The following is a 24,951-nucleotide window of genomic DNA, read 5'->3' as shown; positions in this document are numbered from 1 at the left end:
CTCAAGATGCCCTTCATGTTACGGCCTGCAACAGTCCTCCAGTCGCGACAAGTTCACTGCTAACTTATCTCATCTGCCTTGACTTGCATGAGCGAGTAAAAGAGACATGCGACTGGCTCTGTGTCATGGGCACACTTGGAGACTTGGGCAACAGCGTCAAGTGGGAGCCGCCCTTTCCAGACATGAAAGCGACGGTCAAGATGTATAAAACAAGCATAATCTACCAGGCAATCTCGCTCATCAATGCTCCCCGCCGGACCGCATCTTGCAATATCTCAGCTGCATGGAAGTCCCTGAGGGCTGCCTCCTCCCCGAAAGAGCTCCTCAGCGACAAAAATCTACTCGCAGCCAGGGCCGAGGTAAGTGCAGAACTTAGGCGATGCAAAAATGGTACTGCGCCTAGATTCTCTGCTTGCGGGAGAGTAGCCGTCCTTCACATCAACTCTCCAGCCCAGGTTCACCCCTTCATCGCCTCGCGGTGGGCTGGTCATCTATCTTCCGACAAGCTGGAAGTCGTCCTGGTCGCTAACGAAGGATACTTACCCGGCATGGCCAGCTTTTCCTGTCGCGTTCCAAAATGTGCTAGGGGCCGGGACCCGCCAGTCAACATCATTGAGATTCTTCGTGAAACCGCCGGCCGTGCGGCCGATCCGACACTCATAGAACGACTGGGAGAGTCCTTTGCTCGCGGACATACAGTGGCTAGCGGAGGAAAAGTACCTAAGGCCGAGTTTGAAGAGCTCATGGAAGTGTTGCAGCTCGGGAACAAAGTTAAGGGTTGCTAAAGACTAGGGTCTTATCAAGGAGAACTTGACTCTTCCATTTACTTCTGTTCCTCCGCCGTTTTACTTCTGACCCCCCATGTCCAGCTAGGCAGGATTCGACTCATCTCCGGCTGACAATACGACCCTTGGCGGGCAGGGGCCAATGAACTCTCTTGTAATTTGGCTGCGAACTTGTCGATCCTTTCCTGTTTCATAACGCACCTGTGTGCAACCCTGGTCTTCAACTCGGGAGATGAGGTGGTTGCTCTGGCAGGTCGCGTAGGAAGAAGCCGTCATTGAGGCCAAAATGAGAGATGTATATGGCAGAATTGGGTATGGCTGAGTTCCTTGAACTCGCAATAATTGAGATTTTACGCAAAAACACTCCAAAACACCATGTTATCATCATCAGGACGCGCCGAAGAGACGAAAACCTGATTTATCGCTCGGGTGGGGTAGCCACACCAAAGTGTCTAAGATCGTCCACCTTGGTCGGTAACACCGAACTCCATCTCGTAAATGTCTCTTGTTTATGAAGGGAGAAACTTCGGCTAGCTCGGTCTCAGAAGGTATAAGCTCTCCAGGGAACCCTTGAGGCCGTTATCTTGGGTGGCTTTTGCTCTTCCCTCACTCCTCAGCTTCTTCCTCAGTCGCCCTCGTTCTCGACAATCTTGACAAAATGAGGCCCAGCGCAACCACCTTTGCTAAGGCATTTTGCCTGGCAAACATTGGCACTCTCTCCGTTGCCATTCCTACCTATGGCACCCGTGGTCCTGAGCTCAAGCACTGGCCTCCCAAGGCCGCTAAGGCCCTTGAGCGAATGATTGCCGCCAATGCCAACACTGGTGCCTACGCTGTCTTTGACATGGACAACACCAGCTATGAGTTCGACCTCGAAGAGTCTCTGCTGCCCTATCTGGAGAACAAGGGCATCCTGACCCGAGAGACCATGGACCCGACCCTCAAGCTCGTCCCCTTCAAGGATACGGATACGCACAACGAGACCTTGTACAGCTACTACAACCGCCTGTGTGAGATTGAGGATGCCGTTTGTTACCCATGGGCTGCGCAAATCTTTAGCGGCTTCCCCCTGCGCGAGCTCAAGGGCTACGTCGATGAGCTCATGGCCCTCAATGAGACAATTCCAACAACCTACTTCGAGGATGACAAGGTGACGGCCATTGACGTGTCTCCTCCCAAGATCTTCGAGGGCCAGGTCGAGCTCTACAACAAGCTTATGGCCAACGGTATCGACGTGTACGTTGTGAGCGCTGCCTCTGAGGAGCTCGTCCGCATGGTGGCTTCAGACCCCAAGTACGGCTACAACGTCCCAGCTGAGAAGGTCATCGGCGTGACCCTTCTCATGAGGGAAAAGAATGGCAATCTCACCACCGCTCGCAAGCAGATTGAGGACGGAGAGTATGACAAAAAGATTCAGCAGCAGAACCTGGATGCCAAGATGACCCCGTTCCTATGGGCCCCGGCTACTTGGAAGGCCGGCAAGTGGGCGGCCATTCTCACCTACATTGACGAGTGGAAGAAGCCTATCTTAGCTGGCGGCGATACTCCCGACAGTGACGGACCAATGATCTTCCATGGAGTTGATGTCAAGAAGGGAGGCATTCACTTGTGGGTTGATCGCAAGGAGAGCTACAGCAAGCAAATCCGTGGCATGATTTCGGACTTTTCCAAGGCTCAGAAGAAGGAAGGGCTTCCTGTCACAGCAGACAAGAACTGGGTTATGGTCAAGCCCGCGGACCTCCACGGAGAATAGATCTTACACTAGTCTTTGGTCTCAGCCAAGATTTGCACAAAGCACCTGACTAGTTCTCAAGTAGCTATCTGCGAATACTACTTAATCAGGCATACTCCAGTCTATCTTTTGTCCAACCCGGGCGGAGATACTCGCTGTCGAACCTCACATCAAAGCTAGAAGAGTGAACGTAGTCAAGCTCCCACTCAACCTTGATCTCTCCTCCTTCAGCACTTTGGCTCCAAACCGTCACTGCAATGGTGTTCTCTCCGTTGTAGTTGAGCACGCCAGGAGGAACAGGGAAAGAGGTTTGATGGCCGATGTAGGGGTTGAATCTGCCGTACTGGTATCCATTGACAAAAAGTAGGGCTCTCACTTGGTTGCTGTATCCAGACTTGGTAGGCGAGAATGTCGAGTCGGAGGGGGCAGTCAGCTTGAAGGAGATAGAGACATCAAGACCCTTGGGGACATCCAAGTCTGCAGTTGTTCGGTACACCCGGACGCCTGACGAAGGGTTCTCCAGAGTCGTCTTCTTGGAGTAAGACGTCCATTTGCTGTCCGGGAAGCCAGGAAGATGCATGCCAACACGCTCAGCGTACAGTCCACCTTCGTTCAGCGGTCCTCGAATGAGGTCAAGAGAAGGCTCACCGCTTCCCGCAGTGCCTGCAATCTTCCACTCGGAGAACTCGTAGCCCCCCTTGCTTGGGCCAAACAGTGTTGCGTTGGTGATACCTCGAGGAGCCAGTGCAGCTTCGCGAAGGTCGTGGCCTGAGTTGTCCATCAGAACAACCAAGACGTTCTCTTTCTTGGCGAGAGTGGCATTCTTGAATGAGAATTCCTGTCCCTGGGCGCCGAGCCAAGATCGTCCAAGCCAAGAACCAATGTAGTCCGAGTTCAGCCAAACTGAATAACCAAAAGCGAGACCGCCAGTCAGGTTCAGGTAAACACCAGTAGGTGGCGAGTCAGTTGTAGGGAACGTGGCTCGGTAGATGTGGTTGCCGTAGTGAATATCGTACTCGTCAACGTACAAGACAGGGTTGTTGAGATCAGGGACCACATTGTTGGTAGTGTTGGTCCGGTTCGCGACTACATAGGACGTCAGATGGAGAAACTAGGCAGTTGAGTACAAAGGAACTTACCAGTCCAGGCCGTAGAAGTTGGCTTGTAATCAGCCTTAATCTCAGGCAAACTATCCGTGTACTTCCATTGTTCCAGGCTCGGAAGCTTGAACTTGGAAGGCTTGTCAAGCTTGATAGTGTAGAGGTTTCCATTCTGGGATGTAATCTTGACCCTCTTGTCGTTCCAGGCGATTGTCTTCAGGGACTCAGGTGCAAAGACGGTCACCTGTGTTTCCTGGTCCAGGTCTCCGTAGATGCTGAGCTTGCGCTTCTTCTCGTCGAAAGAAGCCGAGCGGACAAGGTAAGGGCCTTGAACCAAAACTGAAGACATAAATCCATTAGAAGTCATTCTTTCAGAGCTTTGTAAAACATACCGGTATTGTTCGCATCCACAAGCGGGTGGTTGTCCAGAGCAGGGGCCCAGAAATGGTATGCCGTTTCGCGGTCAACAAGGACAATAGTTGACCCATCTTCCAAGCCGAGGGTGAAAAGTCCCTTTTCTTGAGTGTATGTCACAGTGACATTCTCCTTGCCCGCCTTGACCTGGAGATCCTTTGGAGCTTTGCTGGTGGACTTGACCTTTGTGTGCTCCTGCAGAGTGAATTCGCCAGTCTCGCCCTCGGGCAGCCAAAGAACGAGGACTTCCTTCTTATCGAATGCCGAGTATGTCAAAACTTCGGCAGTCGAGTAAAGAAGCTTCTTGTTGCCGAAGTTGAAATCGGTGACAAGGATCTTGGACTGATGGCCGTTAATGGTGATCTGGTCAGCGTACTGAGGAATCAAGACTGTCATCGTTAGCATCTGAACGAGTACTTTTCAAAGAATTATAAGCGCTCACATTCTCCCTCAGATGTCTTGACCTTGACCTTGAACTGTTCCTTGGTACCAGATGGAGAGTAGCTGTGCCTGGTCACGTAGAACGCGGCGTCGTTGTCGACATTTCTCAACTCAGAGACGAGAATCTCTTTGTTGGTAGAAGCTGATGTGCTCTGGTTGGGTCAGTACGCGTCATAGTGATGGGGAAAAACAACTTCACTCACGTTTTCCACTCGCTCGGTCTTGGCCAAGTCGTGTGCGGCTACCATTCTGTTAGCAACCTTATTTCAATGCTGCCTTGGAAATATATCTCACCTCGAGTGAACAGAGTGAGCAGCTTGGTCTCGTAGAACTTGTCCCAGATGAAGCGGTTCTCCGAGATGGGCGAAGAATAGTCATAGCTCGAGGCTAGTAGAGTCAGTCAAAGATCATCTCAAGGCATAACCAACACTTACCAACCACAGGACAAGCGAACCAACCCCAGTTGGTACCACCGTACATCATGTAAAGGGAGATCGCGGTAGCCTGTTGAGCCACAAGATCACGGTAGAAGAGGTTGGCAAAGTCAGGACCAATATCACTAGGACAACCTCCTTCAGGTCCACCCCATGGGTTGTAAGAGCCGCCTTGGAACTCGGGGAGGAAGTTCGGCTGCGATCTTAGAACTGTTAATGAGAAAGCCAAGACTCAAATATGGGAGAAGCTTACGGAGATTGAACATTGAAGTACGAGACGTAGTCTTGAGTTTTCTACATAGTATCAGTGTTTGCCCAAGGTATGGAGGACTCTAGTCAGACTCACATAAGGAATGTATTGACCATTTGTGCCGGTGCACTCGCTCAAGTTGCAGCTCCAGCAAGAGGGGTAGCTGTCGACGCCTACAACGTCGACGTTGCCCAGTGCATTGGGCTCAAAGTCGTTCGACCAGGCAAATGTTCGCTACACACGGTTAATCTTTCAGCCCAGACCACAAATGATGAAACTTACAGTGTTTGGAGCGTTGTGGAATAGTGGCACGTCGATTCCAGCATCTCTAGCAGTGTCTTGCAGCAGCTGCATATAGTTGGCGACAGGCTTATGGACGATTCTCTTGTCTTGGTTGTCCCACTGCCATCCCAATTCATTTTCGATCTGTCTCGTTAGTCTCGCCGTTTTCATGAAGTTCGAGGATATGTTACCTGGAACATAGCCACATTTCCACCGTTTGTAATAAGATGGGGCTTGATGATCTTGGAAATCTCGGTCCAGTAGTCCTTCCAAGCTGCCGTGAACCTGGGATCATCGTCGCGAAGACCTCCATACTCTCCTGTAGTGACCCACAAGGGGAATCCGCCAGCGTTTGCTTCGGCATTGACGTAAGGTCCAGGACGGATAAGTAGGTAAAGGCCAATCTCCTGGGCAAGCGTCATGATTGAAGTAAAGTTATGGGCACCACTCTCAAAGTCGAGGTGACCGGGGACGGGTTCGTGATAGCCCCAACTGTTGTATATGGAAAAGGCGTTGAAACCAGCGGCCTTCATCTTCTCCAAGAGATCCCTCCATAGCTCGGGGCTGGTGGATGTTAGTGGGATGACGAGATGACTGGGGGGATGCTACTGACACTGGCAGACGCCAATAATGGAACTATTCACGTGTTAGATGAGGATGGCAAATCAATTTGCTCAGTTCTTACCTCGCCCGAGAAAATAAAGAGTCTTTCTCCATTGATGAAATAACTGTGGGTATCCCTGGGAACAATGAGTCAGCTAATACCATGCCTCTGGCAACTGTATCTTCCCACCATTGGACAAGATCAGTGAGCCCATTGTCCTGGATTGGATCGCTCGTCTTTTGACAAGTTGATAGATCGACGAGGCCCCCAAGGGTGGTTGCAAGCAGGCCAAAGGCCCCAAGCCTAGAAATTGAAGGGAACTTCATTTTGAAGATGGCCCCCACAAACAGAGCAAGCCTCAGGTGTGCTGAATCCCCTCCTCGCCCTTCATAATCAGGTTCTTATAGCAACTGACCTGACCTTACACCTCGGTCCTTCTTCCCCCGTGATACCGTGACGCAATGCCCACTTGACTGGCGGGCTCTAGGGCCGAATGGGCCAAACCCCAAAGCCAAGGCCGGGGTTCGGCCAATTCACACCGATATTGAGGGGTACATGGGATGATGCTGGAACTGCCGGACATTATTTGCATCAATAGGAATTTTTCCATGTGCGGGAATTAGCCGTGGATGGACATGGGGTTGCATTTTGGGGGGCAGACCATCCTATTCAGGCGATATAGCGTGCGTTGATCAACTGTCGACCACCACCACACGAATTCTCATTGATGCGGCTATTGATCATATTGTAAACTTTATTACACCTATTCACGGGCCGAGGAACCCAATTCGTCATTGCTCTTGCCAGATTTGCATCAAGCCTTGATGCATCACGCATCGACGTTGCATCACCGCCTGTCAAGACATCATCAGTCAAATGACACAATTTTTATGGTGCCGTGATGTTATGGGGAAATTACACATCATCTTAGCTCGGTCGCCTGCATCTTTCTTATTTCACATGCCCTAGAGCCACAGACTGGGGAGGAGAATGTCTACTCAGTCGGACAATGGACCGTGCTTGATCGGTAGCATCGGGTTGCTACCTAGCAAGGCCCGCTCCCTCACTTGAACCCATGTTCCATATTGAGAAGGTCGGAAGACCGGCTAGTCACTAAACTTGCAGGCAAGCCTTCAATAGCGACCCAATGAGCCGTGCCTGCGACAGGAAGTTAAGTTCCGAGGTGATGGTGAGAGTTCCTGCATGAGCGTGCTTTTAATGCATGCGAGGTAATCTCCCATTGCAACCACCTCTGGAACAACTGGCTTTTTGGTGTTGTATTTGATGGTGTTTTGTATAGGGAAGTATCATCAACTACTCAATAATCACCTTTCACTTCTTCACGCTGACCAAAGCCAACACAGTTTAACTTTCAAGATACCCGCTGAGGAACGAGAGAGTAGGAACTAAGAGTAAAAATATTTCAAAGGCATAGGGTATGCCTAGATATCTAAAAATACGAGACCTTGACACGATATCGGAATTGAAAGCTCGCATCGTGGCTCTTGGAATGGCATTAAGTGCAGCAGGTGTGACACCTATCACAACACCTCAATCTCTCAAACCCTCTTCAAGGCGCTGATCCGACTCTCCTTAGCCCTTTCATACCAGCTGAGATTCAGGAAGCCGTCGAACCCATGCGGCAAACCAGGCCAGAGGTGAAACTCAACCTCGACATTTTCCCTGGCCAACCGAGTGGCATACTCAATGTCTTCATCTCTAAACAGATCCAGAGTTCCGACCTCGATATAAGTAGGTGGCAGGCCGCGTAGGCTGGCGGCTCTAGCCGGCACTGCATAGGTCAAGATGTCGCTATTCTTTCGAGCTTCGCTAAGATAAGCGTCCCAGGCGATAACATTTGCATCCGGCTTCCAGACCATGAGCTCGATACTCGGGTCGTCGTCTTTGACCTTGGTCCGGTCATCAAGCATGGGATAAATCAGAATCTGCTTCGCCAGGGGAGGTTCAAATTTGCGGTCTCTAGCCAACAGAGCGGCGCCAGTAGCAACTCCTCCTCCAGCGCTGTCTCCGTGGACAATGATCTTGGTAGGGTCGATGTTGAACTCTTGGGAGGACTCTGACAAGTGCTTGATTACCGCGTAGCAGTCTTCAATCGCGCAAGGTGCAGGATGCTCGGGAGCCAGTCGATAGCTCACAGCAAAATATGGCAGGTCAGAGTCATGAGCATAGCGGGCTATCCGAGGTGAAAAGATTTCAACGTTATTGCAGAAGAAGCCGCCGCCGTGCAAGTAGACCACGGCAGGTGTCGGCGTTTCCGACTTGGAAGCCGCCTCGGTGGCGAAGCGTGTGACTTTGATATCGACACCATCACGGCCTTTTACGATAAAGACGGTCTGCGGAACGGCGGGCGGAGCAGGAGCAAAGTCGTTGGCCGCCGTCATGATCATGTTCATGGTCGCCCGTCTGCCATAGATATCGTTGGGCTGTTGGGGTGGCTGGGGTCCATTGATGAATGGCTCAATAGCCTTCAGGTACTCGGGATCAAACTTGAGGCCAGACATGGTAGGATAACGGTGAAGATGAGACTAGTGATAGTGTTGAAGTCTTTAGATATGGTGATTCTTTCTGGAGGCTGCACTTCATACTTATATATGTTTAACTCCTTCCATGATTTGCTGACCATGCCAAGCGTTTAGTAAGATTTCTTCTTAAGCTCGGTCAATGACGGTTTCCCGAAGGCCGTCAGACGAGGCGTAAGATGGGCCCAAAGTGGGCTTTGACCGCATGCTTGGTCATCACACACACAGAATAGCTAGCCTCACGAAAGAGAATCGCGAGAAGCGAGTTACAGGGAGCAATATGGCCTCGATTAACAGTGTGAGTGAAATACTAGTGGATTGTAACGACACTCGCTGCAACGAGAACCGTTAGCCACCTTGATTACCTCGAAGAAATCGTCACCGCCCTCCCCATACAATTTTGGTGCTGGTACCGGCGGTGTTTTTTTCGACCCGCCTGCCGCTCTGGCTTCTTGTTCTAGGTCTTGGGCTTGTCAGCCAGTCGTCGTATAATTGCCTTTTCTGGCATAGCCATTTAGTCGATGGCTACTACGCAAGGATTGGTCTGCTGTAGCCTCGTAGCTGGGGTCTGCGTTCCCTCGCTTGAGGACTGCTTATCAGGGCTCAACCAATAGGTTTGCAAGTCACGTATCGGATCGACCAGTGAGTTGGGAGTACGAACAGGCGGAAGGTTTGTGTAGGTAAAATTGACTATGGGCTACATTCCTTCTTTATGGAAGACGGCCATCTTAGTCGGCAAGACTAGCTAAGTAGCATTGCCTTCATACGTCTCAACCTCACTCCGCCGAACCCAGGTCTCTTGATGCCAAGTCTCTCAGCCCATGCGTTCCACCAATGACGAAAACATCCAAGTAACCTCCCCAAGGTCAAAACTGTATTAGTTGATTCCAAACCTGTATAAATTGCGGATCGCCGTTGTAACCAGTGCAGTACCAACAATACCCTTCGCTTAAATATCTAGCCCCCGTACAGGTCACGATCCTGCAGTGGTTTCTGACTCCCGGTTGACGGCAGTATTGGTAGCCTGTGCGAGCTGTGATAATACGGAGGCATCTTCTGCAGTAGAAGATGTACTGTGTGATGATGCACATCGTCGTTGAAATGGCTCCCTGTGGGGTGGATAGCGACGTGGTAGTGGTAAAGGACTTGCTGTTGTCTGCAATGGAGTGGGAGGAATGGTTTTAGTTTCGAGGGATAGGATGGAATTTATACCTCGCCTATTCTAGCAGGACCACTTAATCAGTCAATAGATGAAATATGCGGCTGGCCGTGATGCAAGAGCTCTCTGATAGTATCATTAATCACCCACGAGATGTTGAAACACGAGGACAAGTACATAACTGAATTGTAGACGGCAAGTTGATCACTTTATTGATAATGATGCGTGGACGGCTAGTCTCATTATGGGATCTTGGGTTCGTGACGAGCTATTGGGGAAGAATGTATCCTTGCGTTTGCAGTGTCTTAATCAACAACCATCTTACCTATTGTCATAATCTTCTAGACGTTAACAGTTAGTCATATCTGGCCTTAAAGCAACTGCAACGTACCAATATGGAATCACGTTTACTAATCGCCTTCGTGTTGTAAGCTGGCTCTATCTACTTAGTGCTTCACCTCTGAGGGATCATATTCGACTGGCCTCAGGGAGACCTCCTCGTCACGAGCATGCTATTGAGCTAAATTGTGGTATGTATGTCAGTCGCCCACTTATCTAGCCATCCAGTAACATATTAGGACTGATGAGATGAGGGTGTCAGTAGAGAGAAAATCATCTAACAAGAGTATATCGTTGATGTTTTTACCCGGTGGTGAGACGAGGCCTCCTCGCACTGGTCTTCCGTTGCAAGCCAATAGACAAAGTATCCGATCTACGGAGACTGGGTTTAGTACAAATTCCTTCCATGATATAATTTCTTTCATTTTATTTTCAGGAAATGGAATGCCTCTGGCCCATCCGAACATTTGCGGCCATGAAGGTTTCGACCTCAATGAGGCCCACCATCAGGCTGCCAGTGACGGACACGCTTGACCGGCGAGTTGAGAAATGCAAACCGGCGAAAATATCCCGTGTAACTCACCAAAGAAAGAAACTTGACCAGCAAATTTGGCAGCCTCAACCGGCCAAGTTAAGCTTGCCAACCAGGCAGGTAAAGTCTGTTGACCGGACAGTGTAACGAGCGCAACCAGCCAGACAGTATTTCACACAAAACCTGAATATATTTCAAGTGGTCCCAGTGTTACTATTTGTGTTACATTCCGTACAGTGCGGCTTTTCCACCGGGTCCAGAATCTCTACTCGAGGTACCACAAACAGAAGCGCCGTTCCAAGCGCCTACTAGCACCTGTAAGCCATGTATCACCTGCGCAAGCCCTTGTCCAATGTACGGCAGTCCTTGAAGGCAAGCATATTGTAAATTTAAGACTTCTTGTCTAACAGTCCAAGATCCATTTCAATTACAGGCGAAAGTACAAGCAGCAAGACTCCTACGATGACAAGGATGATGTCGGGGCAACAACAAACTGCTTCAACACGGCCTCTGAGCCCTTCGCTGGTACGAGGAGAACCGCAAAAGAGAGGCGCAAGAGAAGGCTACGGCTTGCGTTGATTGTTCTTGAGCGTATCGGCCTTGTTGCTCTACAGTTTGGTGTGATATTCGGAGCTTAGATAGAGGAACAAGTGTAAATAAGGAAAGCTACCTGAAAAAGATATTGGATACATAGGACTTAAGGAAAATGAACGGAGTGCAACAAAGTATAGCCTCTATTCCCAGTACCCTGCCAACTTCCTCCACCCCGCCGCGAAAAGACTAACCACAACCTCCTCTTTGATCTCAAACTCGACCTGCATGACCCATTTCCATACACAGCCACTCATTTCAGGCATGTTTTTGCGATGCAGCTGCATCAACCGCACGGATGGGTCGGGGTAGCTGAACCCATTCAGACAGTGTACGAAGCGACTGATGCTTATCCGGAACATGCCACGCCTTCTTAGGCTCGATGTACCCAAGGGAAGAAGCCACAGGCCAACTGTCTTGATCTTGAAGCCAGAGCCGGAGCACATGTCGTACCTCGCCAGACACTACATCGTCAACAAAAGCGTCTCTAGCGTGCATGATGGAGAGGTTGTTGACTAGAACAAGATCGCCTGCTTTGGCATCAAGCTGAAGACTATGCTTCCTTGCTGTGTCAGAGAGGACCTTGAGAGCAGCCTCTTGTGATGGGGACAAGGATGGCGAGCCCTTGTTCATAGGGTACTTGGGGTCGCCAGCAACATATGCCTTGGCAAAGTTAATCTGCATTCTTCCATCCGCTTTACCAATGATTGGTCGAGATGGCAGGACGATGTTGGGTCCATCAAGATTCTCTTTGTCTGGCATTTCCCAGTGCCAGTTGGATGCAAGCTCCCTGATGACCTCAGGAGACTCTCTAGCAAGAGAATTGTAGATGGTCCAGAAGCTCGACAGGTGTTGGTTTCCACCAGATTTGGACTTCTTCTCCATAAAAAGTGCGAGAATAGGTCCCGAGTCCACGTCGGTGTGGAAGTTCTGCAATGGACAAGAGGTTAGCTAAGCAGTTCACGATGCAGCCTTCTCAAGTCGACTCATACCATGGAAACTGGCAACTCCGGGGGGCGCAAGTTGACGCCAGCCACGTCGTCCTGTCTTTCATGCCGGAGATGATCTTTAAATGTTTGTCAGAAGGACTTCATTGATACTTGGTAAACTTGATAAACATACCGATGAACCAGTTTCGGTGGGTAGCCACATGAGCACAGATGCCCGCAAAGATGAGGATGTGCTCTTCCTCGCTGTAAGAGGTTGGGTTGATCCCGCGCACAACTTGAAAGCCCCGTCCATTGTTCAGGGTGTCATTGATCTGCCGGAGCTTTGTGGTGAGATCCTCAGGCAGGGGAAAATTGGACCGATCCACGGAGCCTCGCGGAAGGCCAAGGCCTAAAAGACAAGAGTCAGCGGCTGATGGAAAACCGGATGGTGAGATGGGCTTACCCTTGAAGTGGTTGACGGCTTTTTCTACTGCCAGTAAGTCACTTTCAGTCAGTATCAGAGTGTACGCCTCTGGGTTCTGGTCAAAGTCAGATGCATCCCAGGCCATGGAACCCCTGAGCTGTTCTGGAAACCCGGCAGGAAAGTCCATTGTTATGCTGTTGCAGTAGAAGGTCGAATTCAATATGAGACTGAATGATGTAGAAGAGATGGTCTATCAGAATATCGCCCGTAGGTATCTGAGTTTTTAAGCCTCCAAAGTGGCAATGAGGCTCTTCGAATGTGCAACTTGAAAATCCAAGACTAGCCCCCCCAAAACAAGTTCCAACTTTTCAATCCCAATGCAAATAACACCACACAGACTTTACACATCCATTTCACTCAGGAATTACAATAAGCCATCGGCTGGTGTGTTTGTGTAACGGGGCAGAGCCTGCTCATAGTGGCTTGCCGTTATCTGTCAGCTAAGACAATGCAATAGGTAGCGTACGAGGAGGTGTGAGCCTTTTCGAATGTGCAATTACACAGTCAGATGATTCTCAGCGTTTCATTTGACACCTGACAAGGGCTGGCAATGCTGCCAAAGGTCTGAAATCACAAATACAGCCCTGCTGTCGTGTGGATGGTAATGCCACTGAACAACTTGAATCAGTGCCTCTCCGCGGTGCGAAAATGCATGGGTAGGTGTTCCAGATTCAATCTAGAAAGAGTTCAGAAATCCACGACAAAGGTTTCACTGAAATGTTATCAAGGTCTCTATCCCTGAGGGTATTCAACTCCACCTCTGAACGAGCCTTGTCAGCGGAAAGCGTGAACAAACAAGTTGAAGAAGCCAGGAGGACTGCACCTCTTTCGCGTACCAGAGCAGCCGTTTTTCGAATGTACTTCATAGCCTCGGTGTCCAGAAGTGCATATTCTTCATCCTTTAACTCAAAGGAGGGTGAAAATGGAAGGGTTCCCTTCATGACGCATCGATAATGATACAGAAGGTACTTGGCCGACGCCCTCCATAAGCCAAGCATGTGATTTGTGACAGGCGAGGCTTGGGCAAAAATGTTGACTCCCTATGGGGGGCCTCAGTGCGTGATCAACGTATCAGGGCATATGAAACCCACATCGTTTGCGATGTTGGCGTCCCTCAGGTACTCGCATTGCGTCAAGTAGACCTGTTCTATCGAAACGAGTAGTACAAAAATGGTTAGAAAAATCTCGTACCAGCGAGACTGCCTCTCTTTAGAAAAGATGACCTTCTTGAGAGCGCGTGACACAGTTTTCATCAGCTTCTGCATGTGATGGATGCAAAGCGTGTCTAGCTGAAAATCCAATACAGAGGGGACCGGATATCTCCCCTGAATGGGCGATCTCTTATCCCTCAAGACTGGCACATTGAGTGTATCGCCCACCAGGATGGGAGTATCAAAGTTTAGATGGACGCAAGCAAGGATCTCGAGTGCTTTCTGGAGCATAGGGATCGGGTTCTAACCATGGTCAGACATGCATCAGGCCGCTTTTGGACAATTTCTCACAGAACTGAGAGAAGCAAGGCGGTTTGCTTCAGCGAGTCCTTGACGGTAAATCTCATCTTTCGAGGTAGCTAGCATCTCTCCTACCGCGAAGGGCCATATTTCTTGCATGTATTCCTCAAGTGCTCTCTTTGTCCTTTGAGTTGCGATATTAATCTGGTGGTTGTTTTCAGCGATGCTCTTCAGACTGATCTGGGAGTACTACTTACACATGCGACAGGGGGACATTCAACCACCATAACTTTGCCATCTGCGTCCTCGTAGTGTTCAAACAAGACATCGTCCTGTGTCGGAGAGAATTGTCGGCACATGAGGCTCAGCTTTGGGAGCAAGGCTACGTCAACCCCCTCAACGAAGTGGGTGACGGAGGTAGTACGAATGGGGCTAGCGACAGACCATAGGAGTTTCGGGAAGACCGAGTTTGTCTGGCCCATACGAGCGTTTCCGGTCCGGAAAGGAATGACATCGGTGAGATCAACCCTTTGGCAGGGCTGCCTGAACAGCTTTACACTTCCAGCAACCTGGACGCAACGGCCACAGGGCACATTGAGGTCGCACTGCAGAGAGGTCAGCGTCACCGGACCATGCATACAGGTCTTGGCGGGTGGATGGAACCTTTTCCTTGTAGATCCTGCATCTCAAACACGCCCCCATGTCTCGAACCTTTCTCGTCTGTGTGCGGCTCTGCGCATCGTCCTTATCACGCTTGCGCTTAGCTTGCTGGCGATCCTGTGTCCCCAAGTCGGGGAGCATCCCCAGCGGAGCCTGATTGAGAGACGGTGGTAAGCACACAGGGATTAACAGGGAGGATCCCCTGGTTGTAGAAGCAGGTGCAGAATGTGAGGCCTCTGTAGCCTGTTCTGAAGGCACAAATAGGAAGGAGTTGTTAGGCCCACCGGTGAGTGCCTGCACTCCAGATTGGGCATCTGTGAGGCCAGTGTCTCGCAACCATGCCCAAGGTGATTCTCCAAACTCCTGCTCACTGATGTCATAACTACTCATGACGGTGCGGGTGTCAGCCGAAAGAAGTGAAGAATCGGTGTGGGATTCGTTCTCTGATCTTGGCGCATCAAGGCTCTCCATTCCCCAATTGCTTGATAGGAAATTATGGGGGGCGGGATGAGGCTGGAAACTCTCTGAGCCATGACGGGCAAAAGTCCAAAGACTGGCTGAAGATGAGCCAGGCGTAAGATTCAATGTGCTACTCGGGGTGCTACTTTCGCGGCTGATGCTTGAATCTGAGCGTGATTGGATAGTGACTGACGGGCGCGATTCTTCAGGGCGAAAATCATGTGCCAACCCTGCCAAGTCGGGCGGCTCTTCGGCTTCTCTCTTGGGAGTTTGTGTATTTTCATGCTTGGCTGGAGCCTCATCATCCGGCTGCAATGCATTGACCAGCTCGTAGTCCAGGGTTGTGTTGGTGTTGGGTGATGCTGCTAAGGCAGGCTGGTGGTCGCTTTGATCCTCAATCAGGTGATCTGGCCAATTGAAGCCGAGGTCGTCAAAGCTGATTGTGCCCCATTCTTCCGGTGGGCGCCCAACTTCGAACGGCTCGAGTGGATGCCATGAGCCGTTGTGACTCTCGTCCAATTGGGCTATTGGGGAGACGCCGTTGTCGTCTTTGACCATGGTGAATGCTGCTGGAATGGAGCTTGAGCAGCAAGCCCTGAGGATCGCATCGAGGCCAATAACTGGAAATTATCCAGCGAGGACAATGCTCGGCGTAGGTGATGTGAGAGCCTTACCCCGACCGGTGACTTGCAAACGGTTACACCACTGCCAAGTCCCGACGGTGAAAGAAGAAATGCACGTTGCAGTGTCGACAGGGCTCGGGCCGACCGGCGAGTTGAGAAATGTCGCAGTGGTACACCACCAACGCGTCATGAAATCACAAAGGAATGTGTTTTGACGTGACACAAGTCAGAGCCTGCTTTTCAGAACGTAAGACAGCCTGCTTTTAACCACCCACTCTCAACCGGCGACTCTGAACAGCCTGCATGTCCAATGAACCAATCACAAGACGCTCCCTTCCCTTCCAGCTTCCTGAGAGCAGAGCCTCAAATCAAGGCGCCTTCCGTGACATATGATCCGAATAACACGCCCATTATTTGAATTCCATGAGAGCCTCGTCTTTTTCTTCAGACCCAATCTTTGCCAATTGAACCAGCCATGGCTCCTTCTCCTGGTCCTTCTTGTCCTCCTCCTCCTCCTCCCCTAGGCCGTCTACGCCTTGCCTCGCCGGCCGATATCCCGCGCATCGGCATCGTCGCTGCTTCTGGATTTCCCTATTCCCCCGTCTTTGACTGGGAGCGCCCAAATCATGCCGAGTTTCCTCAAGATACCCTCCTTTCGTATCGCCACGAGTTCTCGTCCGTCATCAAAAGCCCTGAGCACATCGTCCTTGTCGCCACTGACAAGTTTGATCCCAACGAAGGAAAAAATACCAAGGCCATCATCCCGCCCAACAGTGGTTGGCTTACACCCAAACCTCATGATGAGGTGGTTGTTGGTGTGGCTTGTTGGAAACTCCAGCCTGGGTCAGACAGAAAAGGATCCTTTCAAAATGATAACGGTATGTATACCCATACTTTCCATTCCTCCCCGGTGTCTAACTTATTCAATCAGCCCCTTATCCTGAACTCCTGGGAAACCCAATGAGAGACATGGACAAGGACCACTGTGACGCGCTTGACGAGCGCTGCGAGGCGGCGGAAGAACAGTGAGTCACAGCCTGAGCCTATGTTAACACATACCTCCATCAATAAATACCTATCAATCATCTTAGGTACTTCCAGGGTCTCGCAACAATGGAGATGGTTGTCGTACATCCCGCGTACTGGAGACGCGGTCATGGAGGCCGTCTAGTTCGGTGGGGCATCGATCTCGCCAAACTAGACAAGGTCTGCCAAGGGGTCATTGCCGCCGAGATGGGCAAATCGCTTTACCTTTCTCTAGGTTACGAGGAACTCGAAGACTTGCACCTCGGCGGCGACGAGGGTATTCATGTGTCGGCCATGCAATACCACGTCAAGTCGGGCTCTGCTGTGAAGCGACTCTTATCAAGGGTGACGGGACTGAGACGACACATTCCTATGCCAGTGCCAGCCGTAGCGCCACGAGTTTGTCAGGTCTGCCAGGGAGTATGGCAATCGTTGTTATGCTGTGGTCATCCAACTGGCAGCTTCGTTGAGAAGGAGAAGGACAGCAGCGTATTGGACCATCAAGATAAAGGAAAAGCCTGGGATAGGTCAACCCTGTCATTAGCGACAGGGATGCGATAAGCGTGTCCGAGACGCATTCATCAGCTTCAACGTTGAAGAAGCTTGAAGCAAGTAGAAAGACAAAAAAGGGGGGGGTTTAGGCCTATATGAATTCAAGACAGGTCCCCTACGGATATCAGTAGCCTAAGACACGAAAATTCTTCACAAAGCTAGCCATCTCATCAACTGGCTTGCTGTTATCTCGTAGATAACAGACCAACCCCGGCTCACGAGACTGTCGCCCCATCCTTCCTATACAGGACTAGCCTCTAATTTGGCCTTATCGCCGCCTCTTCCGGTGGGGACTATATATTTCCCCGCCTTTTGTCTCTCCAAACTCAGTGACATAAGACATACATTGGTCAACACCCCAGCCACCTTCTCCCTCTGTTCTGCCTCGAAAGTGATGCCTCCACAGCGTCGTTCATGGGTCGGATGCTCTCGGTGCAAGCGTTTCAAGAAAAAGTGCAGTGAGGAGCGACCTACCTGTCAGCGCTGCAAGAGCGCCGGCGTGGCTTGTGAGTATGGGGTTCACCTGAGATGGGGCGGGAGACCCTTCAGTCGCTCTGCGTTTGGCAATTGTCTATCCCGGAATGAGTTGAGTGTTCAGAGACTAGGTGCTTTCCATCTAATCAACCTATAAGAGCTGAGCTAACCCTGGTCCTAGATATCAATCGGGATAACTTCATTTACGTCTCTCCCTCTACACCTCAACCAGGCCCAGCTGCTGTCGCTGTCTCTACTCCTCCCCCTTCATCCTCTCCCTCATCAAGTACCCTATCCAAGGAAACAGATAACTATGACACCTCTTCCTCAACCTCTTCAGAAGTCTCTCTGTTAAGTCCAGCTAAAACCTATGACCTGGTTCCTCGGCGGCGACAATTATCTCTACCACTTCCCGTCGGATACTTCAGCCACCTATCACCCCTTCACATGTCCGGTCTTCAATATTTCACAGAACGAACCGTCAGAGCTCTTGCTCCTCATCCTCAAATATTCGATGAGCTATGCGAGTTGATTCTTCCTATGGCTGTCTTCAACGACGCTCTATTACAGGGCATCGTCGCCCTCGCCGCCGTACACAAACTGGCCAGCTGCAAGACAAGTGACGAGCAGACCGCACAAAGTCTCATCATAGAAGGCTTCCAGGCCCTAAGTTCAAGATCTCTTTGTCAGAGGCTCTCTGAATGCGACGATGACCGACAGCTCGTGCCGCTGCTAGCTGCAGCAAGGACCTTGTTCGTCTGCGAGGTCTTTGCTGCCAATCCCAGCCGTGACCGATGGAGCATACACTTCCGGGGCGCTCGGGGGCTCATCTCTCGACTCCAAGACAAGGGCCTCTCACAAAATCCGACAGATGAGCTGCGCTTTTTGTTGCGCTGGTTCGACATGACCGAGTCATTGGTTTGCCACGCTGCCAGTGATCTAGTCTCTGAACAAACAACGATCCCTACCCCCTCGACGCAGTCCTCCGATAGCGAGCCTGTGTACATTGATATGTACCTGGCGCGTACAAGAGATCTATTAGGCGTGTTCAAGGAGATTGCCCGGCTACAACATCGCCGTAACAAAGCCACAGATACAGAAGATGCCGAGGTTTCATGGCTTCTGAGCTATCTTCAGGGCATCATCGACCGAGACCGAGCCAATCCACCTCCAGTTCTTTCCATTCGAGGTCGCGTCTTCTCGCCGCATGAGGTGAACGAGTATCGGTTATCGAATCAGGTGTGGCAGCTAACGGCTTTACTTCTTATTCAACGGCGCCTTCGTCACTTACCCAGGTCTTCATCTACAATTCAAGACCTAGTCCGTCGCATTCTCGAGGGCGCCGAGCGGATGACACTTCGGGACGGCCTCACACCCGTAACTCTGCTCACACCTCCGCTATTTTTTGCGGGGTGCGACGCCCTCGGTCCTCATCGGGAGAGGGTGCAGCACCTATTACATGGTGTTTCCAAGTGTCTTGGACTACTCAACACGCAAAAGGCTCTCGACATCCTGGAGGATCACTGGGCGGTGGATGATGGCTATGATGACGAGCTGGCCGATAGGTCATGGCCCAAGATTAGCGAGTTTCTACCATACTGAACAACTTGTACTACTACTGCTTATCATGTTCGGTCTTGCGGTCACGGCAGGGAGCTTGTCTTTTGCTTCTACGTAAGGTGGAGTTTTTGTATTTAGCGCAGTCTCTTTCACGAATATACAAGTCCTCGTCCCAGCGTGAGTCAAGGCACTCTTCACAGAGAATGACGATCTTTCTATTCGTTGCAGTCATCCCTCTCACATGAAGCAAGGCTGCACATTACCAGAAGGACCACCGATTTACTCGAACCATTTCAGAATTAGGGTGAAATGAGATACTTAAGCACCTATCAAAGTACATACAACGCAGCACCTTAGGCTTGGTCCACTGCAAGCACCTGTTGTGTTGCACAGTGGATGCCACCACCAATAATGGGAAGCGCGTTGATGTATACTTGCACCACCTTGCGGTTCGGGTACAGCTTCTGAAATAGCTGCAAGGCCTCCGCATCCCTCTCATCATGGCCAAACTTGGGAATGATCAGACCCCCGTTGACGGGAAGGAAGTTGACGTACGAGGCGATGATGTCCCCGTCGACCACGTTCTCAAGCTTCCCCAAGTCTGGCTCTATGCAGTCAATCAGCTCAATGAGTCTGCCCTTAGCATCAGTAGCCCCAGTGAGCTTCGCCTTGGCGTCGTTATACGCCTCGACGTATCGTCCGGGGTTTGTTGGTGAAGGTTTGCTGAGGACAACCTTGCCTGAGCCAACGAATCGAGCAAGAGCATCGACGTGACAGTCCGTAGTGTCCTTATCGGTCTCTCCAGAGAGCCAAAGGAACTTCTTAACACCAAGAACACGTGAAAGCTCTGCCTCAACTTCTTCCCTGCTCCGGCCGGGGTTCCGGTTCTCGTTGAGCACCGCACTCTCGGCCGCCATGAAAGTACCCTCCCCATCAATATCCATTCCACCGCCCTCAGCAACGAGATTCACAGCCAGAGGTTCGGCACCCGTCATCTGCTGGGCCGCAATGGGCGCGATAGCCTCATCTCCGGATGGTCCGCGCTTGCCGCCCCAGTAGTTGAAGTTGAAGTTCACACCACGAACAGTCCTTTCGTCACGCGACTTGACGAAGATGGGACCAAAATCTCGAATCCACAGGTGGCTCGTCTTGGGCTCGCTCACGGCAGAGACACCTTTGCCTGCCAGAGCCTTGGCTTCCTCGAGGGTTTCTGGACTGGCGAAGAGGGTGACAGGTTCAAACTCGGCAATGGCGTTGGCGATGGACACTACTTCCTTTTGGGCTGCCAGTAGTAGATCTCCACCAGTAACGCAAGTATTGTTGGGATAAGCCATGAGTGTGCATTTGTGAGGTGTAGTCTCAGCTGGCTGGTACCAGTCGCTAATGTAGGACGTCATGACTGGGTAGGTTTTGGGGATTGTGTTTCAACAAGTGAGGATGGGGTTCAAGGTAGGATTGCTCTTGGGTATGGTGAGAGCTTTTAACATGCTCCAAACTGAGAATACTCCCTCTTTTGTAGTTCTTGGTTGGCAGATATGGATAATAGGAGTGTCAACCCAAAGTTCCCAAATAGGAAGGTTGGGGCGACTTCAACATCAACCCCGCCCAGATCAAGCCTTTCACGATGACATGGACGCCACACGGTGTAAAGAGAGCGCCTTAGAGTGGAGAGCTAGTGAAGGACAAGTCAAAGGGCGTTGTTCTTGGTTGGTTGTTACTTTGTTATGTTGGAAGAAACAGGTGATCGAGAGCATCTGATCAGTTCACCAGGCTAGATAGCCAATAACCCGAGAGAGGATAGCGCACTGCTTAATGGATTCCCTTTGGCCAGCAGGCTAAGCATTCATGTACCAAGAAGGTTAAACTGGAATGCCAGCTACTAGGAACTGCGTAGAGACCTCCACCTGAGAGGCACTCTTTCTTGCCATCTTAGCAGCAAGCCATGGACACTGGTACGTTTTCATGGAGTTTTCTGAATTCAGCACCCAGGGTCTGCTTGAACATCCTTTTTCATAAAGGCTTGTTGTGATTCCACCTATGGGCACCCTCAGCCAGCTACGATCTCTGCCAGCTACAAATGAGCAACTCGTGACTCAGGCACAACGTCAATAATAGCCAGCCACCTCCGTTGTTAAAGAGAAAAGAGAACATGTTGCTTGTCTAATCCATACAACTCCAATACAAAGAAAAATGCAGAGAATTGCTGTTGATGCCATGCACTCGCGTCGCTTGCATCACCCCGTCAAACCCCCGAACTCCAACCGTAACAACGCAAAACTCTCCTCACTTCCTCATAGCAAAGATGCTCAAGAATATGCTCCATCCGAATCCCACACACACAGCTACCAGCACTCTCGATCGTACCGGAACCCAAAGGAAGTTGCAGACGGCCACCAGTGGCCAGATATGCCAACCCGCTTTGACAAGAGGCCACAGTCTATCGCGGATGACGAGGAAAACCAGATTTGGGTGTGGTACACGGGCGATGTTTGTACAGATGAGAAAGACGGAGCCGCTGATGGCGAGGCCAATGGTCTGGTCGAGTACCAGCTTGGCCAGGATATTGCGCCATATTATATCAGGGCTGAGGTTGAGGCATGACCGCTTCTTTTCATGGACCACTGTATCGTCGTCCTTCTTCTCTTCCAGCTGCTTCACGTCGCCTTGGATGCTGGGCAGCACCTCGCCGCTGGGCTGGGAGCTGCCAGTAGGGAACCAGTCCTCGAGGACGAACTGAATGATGTTGCCGATCTGAGAGCCGATGAAGCCATAGATGGCAAACTCAAGGACCTGCTGCCAGTCAAAGGTGGACTGGCCAGGGGTGCTATAGTGCTTGATGAGCTGGACGACCAGGTTGGCCGAGACCTTTATGGCGGTGGCCTGGAGGGCGAGGCGCAGGTTGAGGGCGCGACGCATGGTGACGAGATGTAGATTATGCAGCCATGGAGAGATACAAGGCCATGGAGATGGGGGCCTGAGAGCGTGTGGAGGCCAATCGACGGGTCGTGGTGAGTGAGGCTGATGTGTTGTGATTGATTGTGAGTGAGGTCGAGACTGGCTGTGCAGGGGCGCTCCTGGACGAATGAGAACAGCTGTCCCTTTTACGGGTCTGTCATGCTGAAAGTGGGCCTTTTATTTCCCCATTGGGCAACGCCCGATCCCATTGTTCTTCGCTTGGAGCAGGTCAAGCGCGTCAAATAATTAACCGCGAGGCGCTGTATCAGGAGAGGCTTGGCAGAAGAAGGGAAAATGCATGATATTCACGTGTTTGACGCGTTTTGGGTGTGATTGAAGGGTGCCGGGGCTCTTTTGGGAGAATGCCAGTGAGGTGGTCGCGCCTAAGAAATGATACATCACAGTAGCCACACGGAGACCGAGACAAAGCAGAACAATGAGCTGCACAAACTTCTTTGATGTAAAACAAAGAAAAAAAAGGGAGCTCAGACATTACCGCTTGACAACTCAATTCTTAGTAATGCCGAAAGTCATTCAGAACGAGTGTAGGCCCCGTACTACACGATAGCTTTGACGTGGAAAAAAAAACACCTAACAGTGTAGGGTAGCTCAGCTGTTACAAACGCCAAAAAATGTGGACAACGGTGGAATTAAACCACCAAATTTGGACGAACAGGGAATCGAACCCTGGACCACTCCCATACTAGACAAGTTCTTGAGAAGAAACATGCTAAGGGAGTATTATACCACTAAACCATTCGCCCGAATGGATGATGACCGGCTTTCCAAATGGAAGTTAGGAGGGACGTTGAGCACCGCCGACCATGATCCATGCTCAAGGACATGATTCAGCTAAACCGTAACAGACGAAACAAGACATAGACGGATAGTAATTGCCGTTGCTTCATGAGGAAACTCCAGCAGACAAGTAATAAGCAAAGACAACGTGCTACAAAAAGGACCACCAACGCTCCTCAGCCAGATAATACATCAGCAGTCCTTGACTCTTCCTCCTCAATCCCAAAACCTGACCAACTCATCGTCCCAAGACTCATCAAAAAAGCGTTGGAGAGGAGTACTCGGTCCCTCTTTCAGGTCTGAGTAAAACTCCCCAGCATCGCTATTTGGAAGCCGATCAACTCCAGACCGGTCGTCATGCCACTTCTGAGATCTCCGTTGGGAGCGAGGGAACAGAGGAAATATCGCCTTCTTGTGAAGGAGTCGACCACGGAGTTGGAGAGACTCTATTGTGGGGAATTGATGTTCAGGATACAGCTTCCCATTGTCAAAGAATGCCCATGCTCGCTGCCGATAAATGGAGCGTTGAAGATGGGCAAACTCCTCAAAAGACTCCTCCTCGTCGATGTACTCTGACGGGCGAGGAACTTCCAGTCTGAGCTTCTCCCACTGCCCTGGGCCGTCCGTCTCATTCTTATCTGACACATCTGGCGTTGGGATAATATCATCAATTGAGACTGGTTGGGAAATGTTCTCCTGCTCTTCCTCAAACAGGCTGAACCACTCCTTCAGTTGAAGATGCTGGTTCTGCTCTGTTGAGCTGAGCAGATTGGCGACCAGGTCGAAACCAAAGAGGGCTAGGTGGTCGGTAATCCTGGGGTTTGTCTTTGCCCCGTTCCCCTCCATATCATTGAAGTACGCCAAGTCGCTGAAGCAACAATTGTCGGGGAACATCAGGCCAGCGGGGCCAGAGTTGTCTGAGGGGAGATCAGGCAGCCAAGAGCCGGCACAATGGGCAAACATTGCACCATACAAGCTCTTGACGTATTCATGAACGCAAAGCATCCCCTCAATCTCCCAAGGATGGAGGCGGTTGATTGCCTCCTTGAAAATCTCCTCGCACTGGTGTGATACCTGCTCAAGATTTTGGAGATGGGGGCGGAGAACTTGGCACATGATCTCGTACTTCAAGAATGCCGCAGCAAGTCCCTCTCTTTCAGGTAGGGAGAGCCTCCAGAAAAGGGTCTTGTCGTGGTCGACGAATGCCGTCTCTCCAAGAACTCTGTTCTTGAAGTCAGGCCGAGAATGGCCGGGAGAAAGACTTAGGAGAAAACTGTAGGCTCTTGTTGGGGTGAGAGAAGTAGCCTTTGCGATATAGTCTTCGACGAAAACCGAGAGACGATCTAGTAGGGCTTGCAACTTGGGGGTGGGAGGCTCGTAACAAGGCCGTTTCAGGCTTTGTCGGGTGTCGATAGAAGTGCTCATCCTGGCGAAATCCCTCAGGCGAATTGTGTTGATGTGAAAAGAAAAGTATTCCGGTGAGTTAAAAGTCGTAGCTCAAAGCTCGAAGGAGAGGAAGGCTCAAATCTGTCTCCCAAAACGCTTCGCCGGCAGGAGGTTTGAAGCCGTTCTCATTACCTTCCCTACCTTTGCCTCCGTTCTGGGGCTCAATACGTTTGATAGGCTGGTTTCCGTCATACGAACAATGCCCAAGTACTTGAAATAAGATCTTTTACCTGCCTACCCGCTTTAGAATCCATGTGGGTGGCTGTGCAAGGTGTCGTGTATTGTCATCATCAACCTCTTCAGGCACCGATTGTGTTGAGGAATGGCGGCT

At 50.8% G+C, this 24,951-nt stretch overlaps 9 protein-coding genes and 1 non-coding gene across 10 annotated transcripts; 3 read left to right on the top strand and 7 right to left on the bottom strand.

Annotated features, from left to right (window-relative positions):
• Positions 1-1,443: 1,443 nt before the first annotated feature.
• Positions 1,444-2,538, top strand: LRP88_11326 (uncharacterized protein; the record flags this gene model as incomplete). The annotated part of the gene is made up of 1 exon (XM_083247755.1): positions 1,444-2,538. The coding sequence occupies one exon, from the start codon at positions 1,444-1,446 to the stop codon at positions 2,536-2,538; it is 1,095 nt and encodes a 364-aa protein (XP_083096903.1).
• An 85-nt stretch (positions 2,539-2,623) lies between these two features.
• On the bottom strand, positions 2,624-6,368 carry LRP88_11325 (glycoside hydrolase superfamily; the record flags this gene model as incomplete). The annotated part of the gene is made up of 14 exons (XM_083247754.1): positions 2,624-3,603; positions 3,657-3,956; positions 4,010-4,420; positions 4,474-4,624; positions 4,676-4,713; positions 4,767-4,859; positions 4,907-5,109; positions 5,160-5,200; positions 5,253-5,390; positions 5,439-5,582; positions 5,630-6,002; positions 6,052-6,074; positions 6,124-6,178; positions 6,232-6,368. 14 exons carry the CDS (start codon positions 6,366-6,368, stop codon positions 2,624-2,626), a joined length of 3,087 nt encoding a protein of 1,028 aa, XP_083096902.1.
• Positions 6,369-7,601: 1,233 nt separating this feature from the next.
• Positions 7,602-8,564, bottom strand: LRP88_11324 (Alpha/Beta hydrolase protein; the record flags this gene model as incomplete). Its single annotated transcript, XM_083247753.1, has 1 exon — positions 7,602-8,564. The coding sequence occupies one exon, from the start codon at positions 8,562-8,564 to the stop codon at positions 7,602-7,604; it is 963 nt and encodes a 320-aa protein (XP_083096901.1).
• Positions 8,565-11,461: 2,897 nt separating this feature from the next.
• LRP88_11323 (uncharacterized protein) lies at positions 11,462-12,743 on the bottom strand (the record flags this gene model as incomplete). The annotated part of the gene is made up of 4 exons (XM_083247752.1): positions 11,462-12,133; positions 12,196-12,269; positions 12,326-12,541; positions 12,596-12,743. 4 exons carry the CDS (start codon positions 12,741-12,743, stop codon positions 11,462-11,464), a joined length of 1,110 nt encoding a protein of 369 aa, XP_083096900.1.
• Positions 12,744-16,284: 3,541 nt separating this feature from the next.
• Positions 16,285-16,838, top strand: LRP88_11322 (uncharacterized protein; the record flags this gene model as incomplete). The annotated part of the gene is made up of 2 exons (XM_083247751.1): positions 16,285-16,687; positions 16,741-16,838. The coding sequence occupies 2 exons, from the start codon at positions 16,285-16,287 to the stop codon at positions 16,836-16,838; spliced, it is 501 nt and encodes a 166-aa protein (XP_083096899.1).
• A 943-nt stretch (positions 16,839-17,781) lies between these two features.
• On the top strand, positions 17,782-19,463 carry LRP88_11321 (major facilitator superfamily domain-containing protein; the record flags this gene model as incomplete). Its single annotated transcript, XM_083247750.1, has 2 exons — positions 17,782-17,992; positions 18,043-19,463. The coding sequence occupies 2 exons, from the start codon at positions 17,782-17,784 to the stop codon at positions 19,461-19,463; spliced, it is 1,632 nt and encodes a 543-aa protein (XP_083096898.1).
• A 311-nt stretch (positions 19,464-19,774) lies between these two features.
• Positions 19,775-20,818, bottom strand: LRP88_11320 (agmatine deiminase family protein; the record flags this gene model as incomplete). Its single annotated transcript, XM_083247749.1, has 1 exon — positions 19,775-20,818. One exon carries the CDS (start codon positions 20,816-20,818, stop codon positions 19,775-19,777), a length of 1,044 nt encoding a protein of 347 aa, XP_083096897.1.
• Positions 20,819-21,704: 886 nt separating this feature from the next.
• LRP88_11319 (Mpv17/PMP22 family protein) lies at positions 21,705-22,337 on the bottom strand (the record flags this gene model as incomplete). The annotated part of the gene is made up of 1 exon (XM_083247748.1): positions 21,705-22,337. One exon carries the CDS (start codon positions 22,335-22,337, stop codon positions 21,705-21,707), a length of 633 nt encoding a protein of 210 aa, XP_083096896.1.
• Positions 22,338-23,041: 704 nt separating this feature from the next.
• LRP88_11318 lies at positions 23,042-23,140 on the bottom strand. Its single transcript has one exon. It is a non-coding gene; the product is annotated as a tRNA-Ala (tRNA).
• Positions 23,141-23,390: 250 nt separating this feature from the next.
• Positions 23,391-24,599, bottom strand: LRP88_11317 (uncharacterized protein; the record flags this gene model as incomplete). The annotated part of the gene is made up of 1 exon (XM_083247747.1): positions 23,391-24,599. One exon carries the CDS (start codon positions 24,597-24,599, stop codon positions 23,391-23,393), a length of 1,209 nt encoding a protein of 402 aa, XP_083096895.1.
• Positions 24,600-24,951: the final 352 nt, after the last annotated feature.

The sequence above is a fragment of the Fusarium phalaenopsidis genome (genome assembly GCF_050370095.1).
Source record: "Fusarium phalaenopsidis strain FUZ10S chromosome Unknown contig_32306, whole genome shotgun sequence".
Lineage (NCBI taxonomy): Eukaryota > Fungi > Ascomycota > Sordariomycetes > Hypocreales > Nectriaceae > Fusarium > Fusarium phalaenopsidis.
The sequence above is the reverse complement of the archived record's forward strand: the minus strand, read 5'-3'. Positions and strand labels throughout refer to the sequence as shown.